Here is a 13,928-nt window from a genome sequence, read left to right on the forward strand (position 1 = left end):
TGTTGGGTTGCTCAATTCTGGACCTTTTACTGTTTTCTGAACCAATTTAAATACTACTTTGAAATAAGCCTGGCTCAAACATAAGCATTTTCTCCCAGAGGGCACCAGTCAAAATCTAGAATGAGGGTTGGTGATATACCTCAATGGAAAAATATTTGCTTGGCATAGCTGAGGCCCGGGGTTCATGAGAGACAGACAGACAGACAGACAGAGAGGAAAAAGGAGAAGGAGAAGAGAAGATTTATTTTCTTGGTTAGACATTTTCTACTATCCAATGGCAAAAGTGGGCATCGTTTAAAGATTTTTTTTATCATTAAATTTGCTTGGATACATTTTTTTTTTTTCTAAAAGTTGAGAAATCCCCGTAGTTTTAACTTTCTCCCTTGAAACACTTGAGCAGAATTTGCAAGAAGAATGAATTGTTGTATCTTCTATCTTCCATTCTACCTAGAGTGTAAGGATCTTGGTTATGTGACAGCTGATTTTCCTTTTCCATGTAGAGGCACAACTAAGTGCCATCATGTTTTTTACATTCTTACAGTTTGTTTTCTTACAGTATAAAAACAACACACTATTACTCTAGAAAAATGTTTAAAACACAGAAAAGTAAAACAAGAAATACTCATAAGTTTGTCACCACTAAAATGTTTAATGTTCTGCTTTGAAATTTGCTCATATGTAATATTACAATAAGTAAACCTCTCATATTATTTTATCAAGACATTAGTACTAAACTGGGCATGGCAAGGCAAGCTTGTAATCCCAGCACTATAAGAGGCTGATGCAGACAGCTTGCAAGTTTGAGCCTAGCCTGGGTAACTTAGTGATTTAGCAAAATAAAAAAGGGTGGGCTCAATCCTCAGTACTGCAAATGAAAGTTAGTACTAATAATAACTAACATCTATTAAGGGCTTACTATGAACCAGGCATTGTACCTGTTATAGTTTAGATCTTAAATAGCCCCCCAAAGTCTTATGTGTTCAGAGATGTGTTCAGATGCTTTTGCAAGACAGTTGGATCACAAGGGTGCTCCCCTTATTAATCCATGGGTGACTCCATACCTGAATGTGCTGTTACGGCAAAAATTCGGGCTGTATTCCGCAAGAGAAAAAAGAGAACAGACAAAGTTTTAATTTAGACTGGTCACCTCTCATCCCGACTTGCAAGTCAGGAAAGTGGGCGTGGACCTGTCTTTGTTCCCAGGTTATATACATTTTTGGTTTCCATGGTAACAGAAAGGAATGTTGTAGCCCTGGCCCCATGTTGTTTTCCTTGTGCCATGTAACCGGGTCAGGCTTCGGTCATGAGACCAACCACAACGATATATACTTTCTGTACTCTGTTCTATATGTCCCCCTTTAGATAACCATGCATTTCCTTTATGGTTACAATGTTTATCTAGGGCCAGGGAAGGTATGAAACAACTCAGGCAGGGTCATAGGTGGTTATCTGGGTCCTGGTGGTCTTTGTCTTTGGAGAAGCATTCCAGAGCTGAGGCAGGACTGCAAAGTTAACTCTCTACAACCCCTCCAGGATGTTTCTCAAGACACATTTTGAGGCTTGCATTAAGACTAGAATTATTCTATCTTAAAATGATATGCTAAGAGTCATTGTCCCTTACAGTGCTGGGTGTAGTAGGTCACTATGGCAAAACCCAGAAGGAGGTATTCTTATTCCATCCACCCCCTTCCTCCTCTCTCTGCTTCCTGGCCATTATGGGGTGCCACACCCTTTTGCCTTGGAGCCAACCACCCATGGACTGCACCCTCTGAAAACCAAGAGTCAAAATAACCTCTCCTCTTTTAAATTGCTAGTGTCAAGTATTTTGTTCCAGGGATGGGAAAGCTGACTAGTATAGGACCCAATACATTAAGTATATTATTTCACTCAATCTTCACAAAAACCCTGTGAAGTGGGAACTATTTCCCACTTTACAGTTAAGGAAAATGAGGCTTAGTTAATTTAAGTAACATGTCAAAAGCTACAGAATTCATTAATGGCTAATAAAGCAATAAATTAAAAATATTTTACAAACTTTAAAATATAAGTTATTAATATCTCCAGCTCTAGTTTGGGGGATTTTTTAAACAACAGATTTGGTACACTCTGAATATCTTTTCTTTATAAAATCTGAGTTGTTACAACAATGGCTTTGGAAAGGACCATGAAAGAGAATTTTGTATCTCTCATCCACTGACAGGACAATTGCTGTGGTGTAAATGGTCCGTCAGACTGGCAGAAATACACGTCTGCCTTCCGGACTGAGAATAATGATGCGGACTATCCCTGGCCTCGGCAGTGCTGTGTTATGAACAACCTTAAAGAACCACTAAACCTGGAGGCTTGCAAGCTAGGAGTGCCTGGTTATTACCACAATCAGGTGAGTTCTCTCCACTCCCAAGACCTGCTAGAGGGTTCTTCTACACTTTATGAGGAAAATAACAGTCAACTGTAAGTAATAATCTTTCAGGAAGGAGTTCTGCATCTTTTTTCCTAAATCTTGTATTAATTCTTTTCTTCCCTGTTAGTAAATTGTGAATGCTAACCTATAGCTGATATGGGTAAATTTCCATTTTAATAAAACAACAGAACATAATATAGCAAAGTACAACTCTGTGTAAATTAAAACACTTAGTATAATGCCTAGAATTGACACTCCAAAGCATATTTACATTAAATAAATATTAGCTTTATCTTTGCAAACTGTAAATTGGGAGATATGGTATAAAAAAGAGTGATTTGCCAGTTCCAAAGAAAGGGCAATTGCTGAGGGTAAAGGTAGTAATTGTACACCAACATTCGTTATCTTATTAAGAGTATAAAAGAGTCTTAATAAAATATGAGGTTGGTGTGCTGTGGGTCAAAGATGGTTTGTAAAGTGCGCAATGTCCATTGGAATCTGGGAATGAGGAGAGACAGAGGACAGGGAGGGGAAGAGGAAGTAAAACTAATTAAAATGCAGTGCATACATGTACCAGTTTCCCAACATGTGTGTAATTATTATATGTCACAAACACACACTAATACAAAAGAAACTAAAAAATAAATAAAATAAAATTATTCTTTAAAAGAAAGGACAAAAAAAAACATGACATGAACAAGTAAATGAGTAAATGAACAAACAACTTTAAAAAGACGTTTTACATACAGGTGGATTTTGAACAAGTGTTTCCAGGCTGATGAATACAATGTGACAATAATCCTGAAATATTTATTAAGTTCTTACCAAACGCCAGACACTGTTCCAAAGGCCATATACATACTAACGCCTTTCATTCTCAAAAGTTGGAGCCTGTACGATTCCTATTTTACAGACGAGGAACCAAGAGAGGAGATGGTGGTCGATACCTTGTCCAAGGATGCATAACTGGTAAATTGTAGTCAGGACTTAAACCCAAGCAGTCTGGCTCCAAAGCAGACTCCAAGCTAATAAAGACGCAGTAAGAGTCCCCAAAGTCCCCACTGAGAGCTCACCACACTGCCATCACCCTCTGCTGACACTGCACACTGTGCTAGCAAGTCCTGCCTGGAGTGACCCCTCTAAGGAGGCCCTACTGTATGCCACCAAATTGACTAATTGGAGCGAGTGACATAAACTGCATGCTTGGAGTGAAAGACACTGCACTGCAGATGGCCTTGCTATGCCTGGCAGGGTCCTGGACCAGGACTCACACATTAATCCAGAAAGAGACATGGAGTGATACAAGGATGGTGCCCAGCGTTCAGAGCAACTCTCATTTAGCTCCACAACGCTGTGCTGACATTGTTTCCATCAGTTATGTTCAGACTGTTGTAAAAATAAATTTGTTGCTTAGAATCACAGTATGAACTATACCTATCGCTCCTGTGACTGATACAGTGCTCTCAATATTTCAACATCAGAACTGGGGTGTGCAAACAAGTCTTACTGGACTATAATTGTGTGCAAACCATGTCACCACTTTGAAAGAGACAACAGGTAGCCTGCATGCCCATCAAGAGATGAATGAATAAAGAAAATGTGGTATGTACACACAATGGAGTACTACTCTGCCAGAAAGAAGGTTAAATTTGAGTCATTTGTAGGAAAATGGATGCACCTTGAGGTCATAATGTTAAGTGAAATGAATCAGACGCAAAGGCTTAAATACTGCTTGGTTTGTCTTATATGAGAAGCCCAAAATATAAATAAAGAACAAAATAAAAAATAATAGGGGGTGGGGGCTTGAGCTTTCTCAAATGGGAAGGAGCTCAAGAGATGAAGTGAGGTGGGAGGGGAGGCAACAGGGCTGGAAAAGAGAATTAAAATGTGTTAGGTACATGTACCAACTCCACACAAGGAGTGTAAACATCACATACCATAAACACGTACTAATATAAAAAGAAAGAAGCCAGGTGTGGTGGCACACACCTGTAATCCCAGCACTTGGGAGGCTGAGGCAGGAGGAGCGCTGTGAGTTTGAGACCAACCCGGGCTACATAAGTGAGTTCAAAGCCAGTCTGCACTACACAGTAAGACCCTGTCTCAAAAAAAAAAAAAAAGAAAGAAAGAAAGAAAGAAAGAAAGAAAGAAAGAAAAGAAAAGAAAAGAAAGAGACAAAAATGGCACTCACCTTCAGGCAGTTTATTTCACAAAAACACTATTTTTCCCAGCACACGTAACATTCTACTTATGAGAACAAACCTAAAACTACTTTCTCCGGTTCAAAGAGCAAAAATCTGAAGGAAAGATTCCAATCCTCTTGCTCCTCGCACTGTCACGGGCTCTGCACGCTCTTTGCGGGCCTCCTGATGCCTTCCCTTTTGGCCTTCGCCTCCTCTGTCTTTCCCATCTCCCTCTGCTCCACCTACCAGCTCCGCTCCCAGGACACTGTAACTCAGCTTGCTCCTCCACCGACGTGCGCGCTCCGGAATGCCCGCTCTGTGCCCGATCCCTCCGCCCCGCATCCTCATTCCCCCTCCTTCATCCTCATCTTCGTCTCCCATCCTTTCTCATTCTCCCTAACCCAGTTCCCCCGTTCTCTGGTTTACAGGTCCAGCTGATTCTGCCCGGCAATCCTTTTCCACAAAGTAAAATATGCCGCTACAATTCCTGCTACTCCTGTTACCGTATTCATCACTCTGAACTGTATCTGTCCACAAGTTTATTTTTCTCTGAGTCACCTCGAGGACCATGTATTACTCAATTCTATGTCTTCAGTACTTAGCATAATGCCTAGCACAAAGCAAAGACTCAATAAATATTAGATGGGTGGATGAGTAAAGAAGCCAGTGGCTTTTTCACATCTATTGATCAGCTTTTCAAGATCACAAATGTGCTGCTATAGCCGTGAAGACTAACAAAATCAGTAAAGGCATCATAAGTGTGGTAATGGTAGAAATCAACCAGAATTTTACTTAGCAGGATATATATATATATATATATATACACACACACACATATCCTGATATATATATTATATATATTATATTATATATGTTATACATTATACAAGCTGTTAATGTATTATATGTATATATCATATGTGCTATAAGTTATATATTATATGTTATACATTAGATGTCTGATATTAGATATTATCTCGTGGTTCATTTACCTCAGAAATGCTGTGTGCATAGCCTGATCACTACAGCTCAAAAATATTATAATGGGCCTAAGGAAGTAAAGCATTATTAAAATGATTAGCTTCATGAAAATTCACTAATAAGAAGGGATGAAAAACAGGTTTTCGTCCGTGACGTCCATGAAGGCAAGACCCATTTCTGTCTTGTCAGAGCCAAACATCTAGCCCAATGCCTGTCATCAGGCATAAGTGGGTATATATATATAACTAAGGGAATGATCATTTCCCATGATTTTCAGGACAATAGAAATGGTTTGTGAACCATCAATTGTGTTACAGACAATTCTGTTCTAATCATTACCTAATATCACATCCCACTTTCTATGTAAATGTTTATTAGGTATTTACTTGTGCCAGGATATTACTCTAGGTTCTGTAGGTTCAAAGTGAACAAGATGAAATCCCTGCCCTAGTGGAAGTTGCTAGTACGGTAGACAGGTAATAAACATGTTACCAAAATTTGCATGATAATTCCAGGTAACAGTGGATGCCGTGAGTAGAAATAAAACGGGGTAAAACATGCAGATTAGGATAAGGAAAGGATATTGTCTCTGCAGTTGTCAGGAAAGGCTTCACTGAGATGATATTTACAAAGTTCTGAACTAAGTAAGGAAACGAGACACTAGGAGTTAGGGGGCACAGGTCTAAACAAAGGAAGCAGCCATGGGCAGAGGGCACGTTCTTGGCTCTTTGGAGGAGCATCAGAAGAGATCAGTCTGGAGAGACCAGAGCGGACAAAGTATGGTCGGGAGACAAGGGTGGATCTAAAGCGGAGTCAGGCTTCTGGGCGACCCAGAGGTCATTGCAGTCATTCTGCAGGGAGGCCCTCGTGGGCCAAGGTGGTACTGGGGAACGACAAAAAGGGTTTGGATTGGGGATGTATTTTTAAAGTAGACCAAAAGGATTTGGTTAAGTGTCGGATGCTGGAGGAGGGATAAACGCGTAAGGATGATTCTGAGGTTGTTAGATTTGGGTATCTAGGCAAATGGAAATGTAATGCAAAAGGAAAAGAGGGACAGATCAAAGAACAGCAAAAACAGCAGAGTCATAAAGGAGAGAACCTCCAGTGGCCACTGGGTAGAACTTAAACCTCATGGTCACCCCAGGACGTTTGCAGGCATTTGCTTGCATTTGCCAGCAAATCTAGACCATTTGCCTCTGTATCTCATGATTCATGGAATCAGGTCTGGATATTGCATTCCCTAAATATTCCCTGTGATTCCAGGGGTCCAGTGGAGATCACCTGGATGGCAGCTCCAGCCTTACATGCATCACTCTAGGACTCTGCATGGTGACTGAGTCAGAGTATGCTGCCTATAAATACTTACTGGGTTATGGCATGCATGCATGAGTAAATAAAATCTAATAACTCTTTTGCATACACACACACACCATGGCTTTTCAAATTCTCACGAGAACCCAATGAGGGTATGTTGAAATATCACGTGAAATGAGAATTTAGGAAGCATGACACAGGGCTTCTGTTAATAATTATCTTTAAATGGCAACAGAAGACCTCTGGTATTCATGCACTAGAAGTATTTTTACTTGAAACAAAATTTAAATATAATTCTGCCCTCAAATCCCCAATAAAACTTTTAGGAAGGAAAAAATTCGATTTTTTTAAAAATCCCATTGTCCACATGTTTAATATGAAAAATGTTATGCTAAAATATTAACACTTTTGTCAGTGAACCTGAGTGATAAGTACAAAGATAAATGGGACATGGAATAATTATTCAGCAGTATTATTTATGTCGCCCTAGCAGCGGCCTCCTCACGGGGATGTGAAAACAGACTAGCTGTGAAACTGGAGCCTGGAGGTTACTGACTGCAGTAGGAATCTGTTCTCCCACCCATCTCTTACATCTTTTTTTCTGGTTCCTCTGCCACCATCATGGATCATCCCCTCCCCCAGGGCTGCTATGAACTGATCTCTGGACCGATGAACCGCCACGCTTGGGGTGTTGCCTGGTTTGGATTTGCCATTCTCTGCTGGACTGTGAGTATTCCCTGAACGTACTTTATTTCTGAAAGGGGTGAAGTCTAAGATTACCATGCTCATCGCGATCACACTAGAAGATCTAGACACAAAAGTCTTGCAGCTGAATGCTACTCAGGAAGCTTCTGGGACCTGACAACAACAGTGGGTTTTCTTGAGGCCTGGGAAGGTTAATTCCCTATCAGGAAAAAGATATTCAGTACCTGATCTTTCTTCAGGCTGCCTGGGGCACGCTCAGCGTTAGGGGGCTGGACAGCCTCTTTCCCTTGCCTGAACTTCTTAGTGAATCCTAGCCTGATGCTCCAGATCTCCAGATCTCATCAATTCATGGCACTACATCTCAAAGACCTCCCTCGATGGCTCCTGGCCAACACAAATTCACCCTGCTCCTCCAAAACAATAGCCTCTGCCAGTTTCACCTGCTCGAACGGCCCCCTTTAGCTAATGCACATAAAACAAGAGACCAGGGCTGTGCTTCTCAGCCCTGGCTGCACGTTAAAACCTCACAGAGGAGCTTTTTCTAAAGCTCAACCTCTGAGATTCTGATCAGTTGAGCTGAGGCAGGCCCTACGCTTCCTTTTCCTCCCCAGATTATTCTAGTTTGCTGTCAGGCCTAAAAACTAGTGCATTTGGTTAGCAGTCCCAAACTCTTAATGTCAGAACCCCTTGGCATGCTCAACATATATTAAGGATTGCAAAAAGTTTTTGTCTATGTGACCAATATCTATTGATATTGATCCTGACTGGAAATTAACAAAGCCAAAGATTAAATATTTATTAATTCTCTTACAAATTACAATAATTCTAATGCAAATTAACATAAACAACACATTTTTAGTAGGAAAAAAGAACTATTTGTCAAAACAAAAAAATGAGGGAACTGGCAGTGTTTCAAATCTCATCAAATTCTGGCTTAGTAAAAGGCAGCTGCATTTCCACACTGACTCCTTCATTAAATCTGTTGTAATATGTGACCAAGTTGGGAGAAAATATATCCTTCACAAAGGTGCACTGGTGAAAAAGCAGGACTGTTTCCATAACCTTATCTAAAGATAATCATGCATATTCTTGTGATACTACACCAAACTCCACAAGTTTCTTAAAATCAGCTGTAAAATGGAATCTGAAAGTATGCTAGTGAACTTTTCATACTTTGCTGCATTAAAATACATTACACTAGTTTGTTTTGAACTTTGCATAAATCTTTTATCCATGCATAATTCTGTAATATCATGAGTCAGCTATTTAGGAAAATATTGACCCACTACACTATACAGATCTTCCAAGTTTTGATTGATTTATTTATGCAAGACCAAAAGATTATATTCATTGATATTGACTAGGTGCTCAATAATTTGTTGAATGAATGAAAGGTTATAACTGTGAAGTCATCATTCATATTAGTAGAAACTATAGGAAAACATTTAAAGATTTTTGATTATCTTAGTACAGTACTCCAGAACGCTGGTACCCCTTGATATTTCCGTCAATTCTAGATATTATAAGATTGCCTCTCTTAAAATTCAAGAGAGGGAAGCAAAGGGAACTAAAGGTACTGCAGTTCCTCCATGGCCAAAATAGCATGTCAAATTATTTGTATATTAAATCCCCCAAAGGTAGCTCTGTAGGTAGCTGCCAGTCTCTCATCTTATAAGGAATGGTATTTAAGAAGATGGGCTAGCATGTCCAGTTCCCTGCTGCTTTCCTGTAGCGGCTAATGAAATAAATTCTAAGGCTGACTCCCTGGGTTGGAACCCAGCACCTGTTTACTCTGTGACTTTGGGTAAGACCCTCCATGCCTTGGGTTCTTCAGAGGGTTATAGAAGCAACACTGCCTGATGTACACAAAGTCCCCTAGTAAATAGCAGGTCGTGTCATTATTATTTCATTATCTCATTCACTCCTCTGTCTGAGGTAGAGGTAGAGAAGATGCTCTGTTTATCTTACAGATGCAGGAACTGAGGCTCAGGAAAGGTAAGTCCCTGGAAGAATGTGCCAGGTCTGAAACTGAGCTCAGATATCCCAACTCCTTGCCTGAGTCAGACATGCTGAATTCCATGGCATCCTTCAGGGGCAGCTGTTCCGGACCAGCTGTCCCCTGGAAGGACAGGTTCAGTACTAGAAGCCAAAAACTCTTGATGGTACCTACTTGGAAACAGAAGTGTACTAGAGGCTAGTTAGACCTGAGGGCAAGAGGAAAAAACTTCTCCAGGGTAGGAGTAGGGTACAGTTTCTAATGAGAAGCTCAACCTCAGAAGTCAGGGAACCTGAAATGGAAATTGGGTGGAAAAGTGGGGACCAGAGGAACTGACTGTGAGTGGCAGGTTATAAGTGATGCTTTGGAGCAGAGGGATTCAGCGTCACATCTGGCCATGTGACATTGCTTAGGAAAAGACTACTCTTAAAAAATATGAAACTAACCTCATTTTTTCAAATTAAAAGATGTTTCTTAAAACCTTTAAAATCTATTTTTGTTTTTCCCCTTTTCTTCTAGTTTTGGGTTCTCCTGGGTACCATGTTCTACTGGAGCAGAATTGAATATTAAGCATGAAGTGCAACCGCCATCACTCCTTCCTCTGCTGACTGGATTCGGTGCTGGAACCTGCTCTCTCCTAATATCCCACACGTGCCCCGCAGTAAGGTGCACACCTTTCTCACATCACCAAGGCAGAGCGCGTGGAGCTGCTGAGGCTCCCTGGCTCTTACCGTTCTCAGGGCAGGTATTTTTCATCCTAGTGTAAGATTCTGTATCATTTTTTGGACTACAAGATGGAGACAATCTGGAAAGTAGTGACTACTCTCATCACTGTTTATTTTTTATTTGGGGCATAAAGACATTCAAAGGAACCTGTATTGTCATAGCAAGCCCAGTCTGTACTGTATTACAAGAGCAAATCTGCCCGTATTTCTCATTGATTTCTAAAAAAACAATCGTTCAAGGCTTCCAGTTATCTTGGTATCTTCCAGATGAGGGAAGGGAAGAAAGAATGCAGAAATGTACCGTTAGCCTTTTATTCCATGGCTTCTGTCTGATGAGACTCCTGCAATTCTCCTGACGCTGCCTTCAGACCCTTTTATTCTCCAGAGCAATCCCTGATGTTTAATTAACAATAGTTCAGCTCTCCTCTCAGGCCTTGCAGACTGCTTTGTGTTTAATAGTCTCAATTCACCACTAATTAAAAGTATATGGAGCTGGGCGTGGTGGCCCACACATGAAATCTCACCACTCTGGGAGGCTGAAGCAGAAAGATCACAAGCCCAGCCTCTGCAATTTACAATTTAAAAAGACCCTTTCTCAAAATAAAAAGTGAAAAGGTCAGGGGATACAGCTTTATGCAAAGGGCCTGGGTTCAATCCCTAGTACCACAAAAAAAGAAAAGAAAAAAGTATGGGGACTTGGGGACACAAAAGGAGCCTATTATATATTTATTCAGTCTTTGCCCAAATTGTCTTGACTTGAAACATCTTTCAAATAACCAAGGTGTACACCAGCTATTAAAATGGGTGATTTATGGAGATTTTGGTTTGCTGTCACAATATTTCTCTTCTGGACTATGTTTCCACTTTTGGTCCCAAAGGAAGTTCTTATAACTCAACATTTGCTTGCCTACTCTTATAAATAAAGAGCGTTTTTAAAATATGTTCACGCTCTTGTTTTTACCAGTGTCATAACTGGTCCTGCGGGAGTCTAATGACATGGCTTTTCCAACAGGAGAGCCCAGTTTGTGGGGTTGAAAGTAAAGGAGATAGAAACTGCAGACACTGGGTGTGGGTTCCTGCAGGATTCCGGCTCACCCCGCTGCCCAGTAGAATGGGGGGAGTCTTACTTGATTTTACCTTTTGGTCCTGCTGCACTTACCCCAGAAAATCCTTTTCGTCCTGCTCTCTGAGGCAGTGCAAACATCTCTGATACCAGTGGCCCAGTGAAGAAAAATGTGCTTGATCCTGGGAACAACTCGTTGAGACACAGACAGCACCCCCCAAGCATGCCCCACCAGCTTCTGTAGATAAGGCTGAGCTTGGGCAGAAGAGGGCTAAGGAAGAGTGGGGGACACACTGCTCAGAGCCATCTGGTGGCCAAGAGGGGCAGGAGCATGATCCCTGATCCCCAGGGTAGGTGGCCAAACAGCTTTCTCCACCCCAGCCTCACCTCGTCTCAGGATCAAGGCGCCCTGGCCTATCAGGGTAAAGGGCCCCAGCACTTGGTTGAGAAGGTTCTTTCCTGCGGTCTTTCAGGAGAGGGTAGGAGCTCACGCCTGTCACACTCCCACGCACATCTGGTGCCTTTCGCCTCCACACTAACTAGGTTTCCCAGTGCCCTCATGCTCTTCACTAATTCCTGCCCGAAACTCACAGCCGCCTTCTCTCCCAGGGCTTCATGCACCAAAACTCTCTCTGCTTACAAAATTCCCTTCCTTCCCCTATGACTAGATCTCAATAAAGCCAAGGAAAAGCCTTTGAAAACTAATTCATACTAAGTGACGACCAGCTCCTACTCCCTCAATCTCTGTTGGATTTTCCTTGATAGTAGCTGGAAAGAGGTATTGTGAGGCAAGACGGCCCACCTGCTGCTCAAGTCAAATCATCTAATTTCCTACAGATAGGGCTTCTGCTCCTTGCCCCCTCTCCGGTTAGCTTCCTACCTGGAGCCTCAGGATCATCCTTCACAGAAGGTGCAAATTCCACTCCACATGGGCACAAGCTTAGTAACATCCACAATCACAGACTTGCCCTGGCTTTCTGCAGCATCTAATACAGAGCAGACCCTCTTTCCCTAGATCCTGCCTTGACATAACTTTGAAAAGCTGCTTAATTTCTGGGAGCCTGCTTCAGAAAAAAATGGATCTAACACCACGCAGGACTGGGAGGATTCAGTAAGGCATGTAAAATGTAGGTCAGAATGGCTAACGGTCTTCAAGATACCTGACTGGAAGATACACCATAGATCCATTGGCTCCAATGCATGGGAACACACCAACGAATGCTACCTTGCTTCAGTGTATGTAATAGCCTTAATGACCAACTATATGGGTTCAGATTTACTGGACATCAAACAATAGCTATGAGTAATAACTTTCCAGGAAAATTTCTATTCAATAGTGGGAGAATGTACTAGAGTTATCAAGATAAGGCACTTCAATGAATACATCTCAAGTTCTCTCTAATGTTTCTAAAATCCCAAGAATCAAATATGATTTTGTGCTTGCAGCCTTCACAGGGAAATCCATTTCCCTTACACTGTGATACATGAGGGACGTGGCACAATATTCATGTCAAGAGAGATCTGATTCAAACCTCACCTCCTCCTATTACCAACTTTGGGAAGTTAACTTGAATCTGTTTTCTCTTTGCAACACACACACACACATACACACACACATACACACACACACACACACACACACAGAGAGCTATTAGAAAGTTAAAACTAGAAAATTTTAAGACAGGAAAAATGATACAGAGCAAGGATTCAATTATTATTATGCTCTACCCATCACCAAGCTCCCAAGTCCCAAACACACACACACACACACACACACACACAATGCATGCACACACATTCTATTCTCTCTCCCTGTTTTCCTTTCCTATATGGACACTCAAGGGTTGATATTTCAATTCTCAACCACCGTCAGTGGAACAATGGAGCATTTACATATACAGCTGTGCTCTCTGGGTAGAGCTGTGAGCCACACCCGTGTGTATATTTTGGACACCTATCACACCCTCCCAGAGGGTAAAAGATAGCTACACATACATACACACACACACACACACACACAAAGTGGCAATAATTTAAAATATCTGAGTGGAAAACAACTTACACATGGACCTAAATATGTTCCACCATGTAGGATATGTTAACAGTTCTTGACAGGGACTTAGATGAAGTGAAAAGCTTCAAGTATGGTGGAAAAAGTCATTCACTTCCCTCAAAAGTCCATTCACAGAGCATTTGGGGGCTCCCAAGAAAATATTTGAACCGGGACTTACATGAAAGCAAAGGGGCCACAGAGAGATTAAGCAGGGAGTCTGGAAACCAGCTGAAAGAGACCAGATGAGGATCTGAACGTACTTCTTAGGGTCCTAAAGACACTAAACCTCTGTAGAAGCTGGGGCAGGGATATCAACCCAAGAAAACCACCTCAAACACTGAAGCAGCTCAGAGGAAGACAGCGTGGTAGAATGGGCTAGAAGTCAACAGACCTGAGTTTGGCCGGGACCCTCATTTACTAGCTGTGGGATTTCTGGCAATGACCCACATGTTCTGAAGTTCCACTTCCTCCTCTGCCCCTCTTACCTCAAAAGTCTGCAGTGTCCAC

General features: G+C 41.6%; 1 protein-coding gene across 2 annotated transcripts in view; it reads left to right on the forward strand.

The window, feature by feature from the left end:
• The window catches only part of Upk1b (uroplakin 1B), a 30,621-nt gene extending 19,787 nt beyond the window's left edge, over window positions 1-10,834 (forward strand). For both annotated transcript variants that reach the window (XM_005386428.2, XM_005386427.2), the window contains exons 6-8: window positions 2,201-2,380; window positions 7,522-7,605; window positions 10,100-10,834. In XM_005386428.2, coding sequence (XP_005386485.1) covers window positions 2,201-2,380; window positions 7,522-7,605; window positions 10,100-10,150 — 315 coding nt within the window. In that variant the 3' untranslated portion in view covers window positions 10,151-10,834. The remainder of the gene's footprint in view (window positions 1-2,200; window positions 2,381-7,521; window positions 7,606-10,099) is intronic.
• The last annotated feature ends 3,094 nt before the right edge of the window (window positions 10,835-13,928 follow it).

This window comes from Chinchilla lanigera, unplaced genomic scaffold (assembly GCF_000276665.1).
Source record: "Chinchilla lanigera isolate Chin_1 unplaced genomic scaffold, ChiLan1.0 scaffold00026, whole genome shotgun sequence".
Lineage (NCBI taxonomy): Eukaryota > Metazoa > Chordata > Mammalia > Rodentia > Chinchillidae > Chinchilla > Chinchilla lanigera.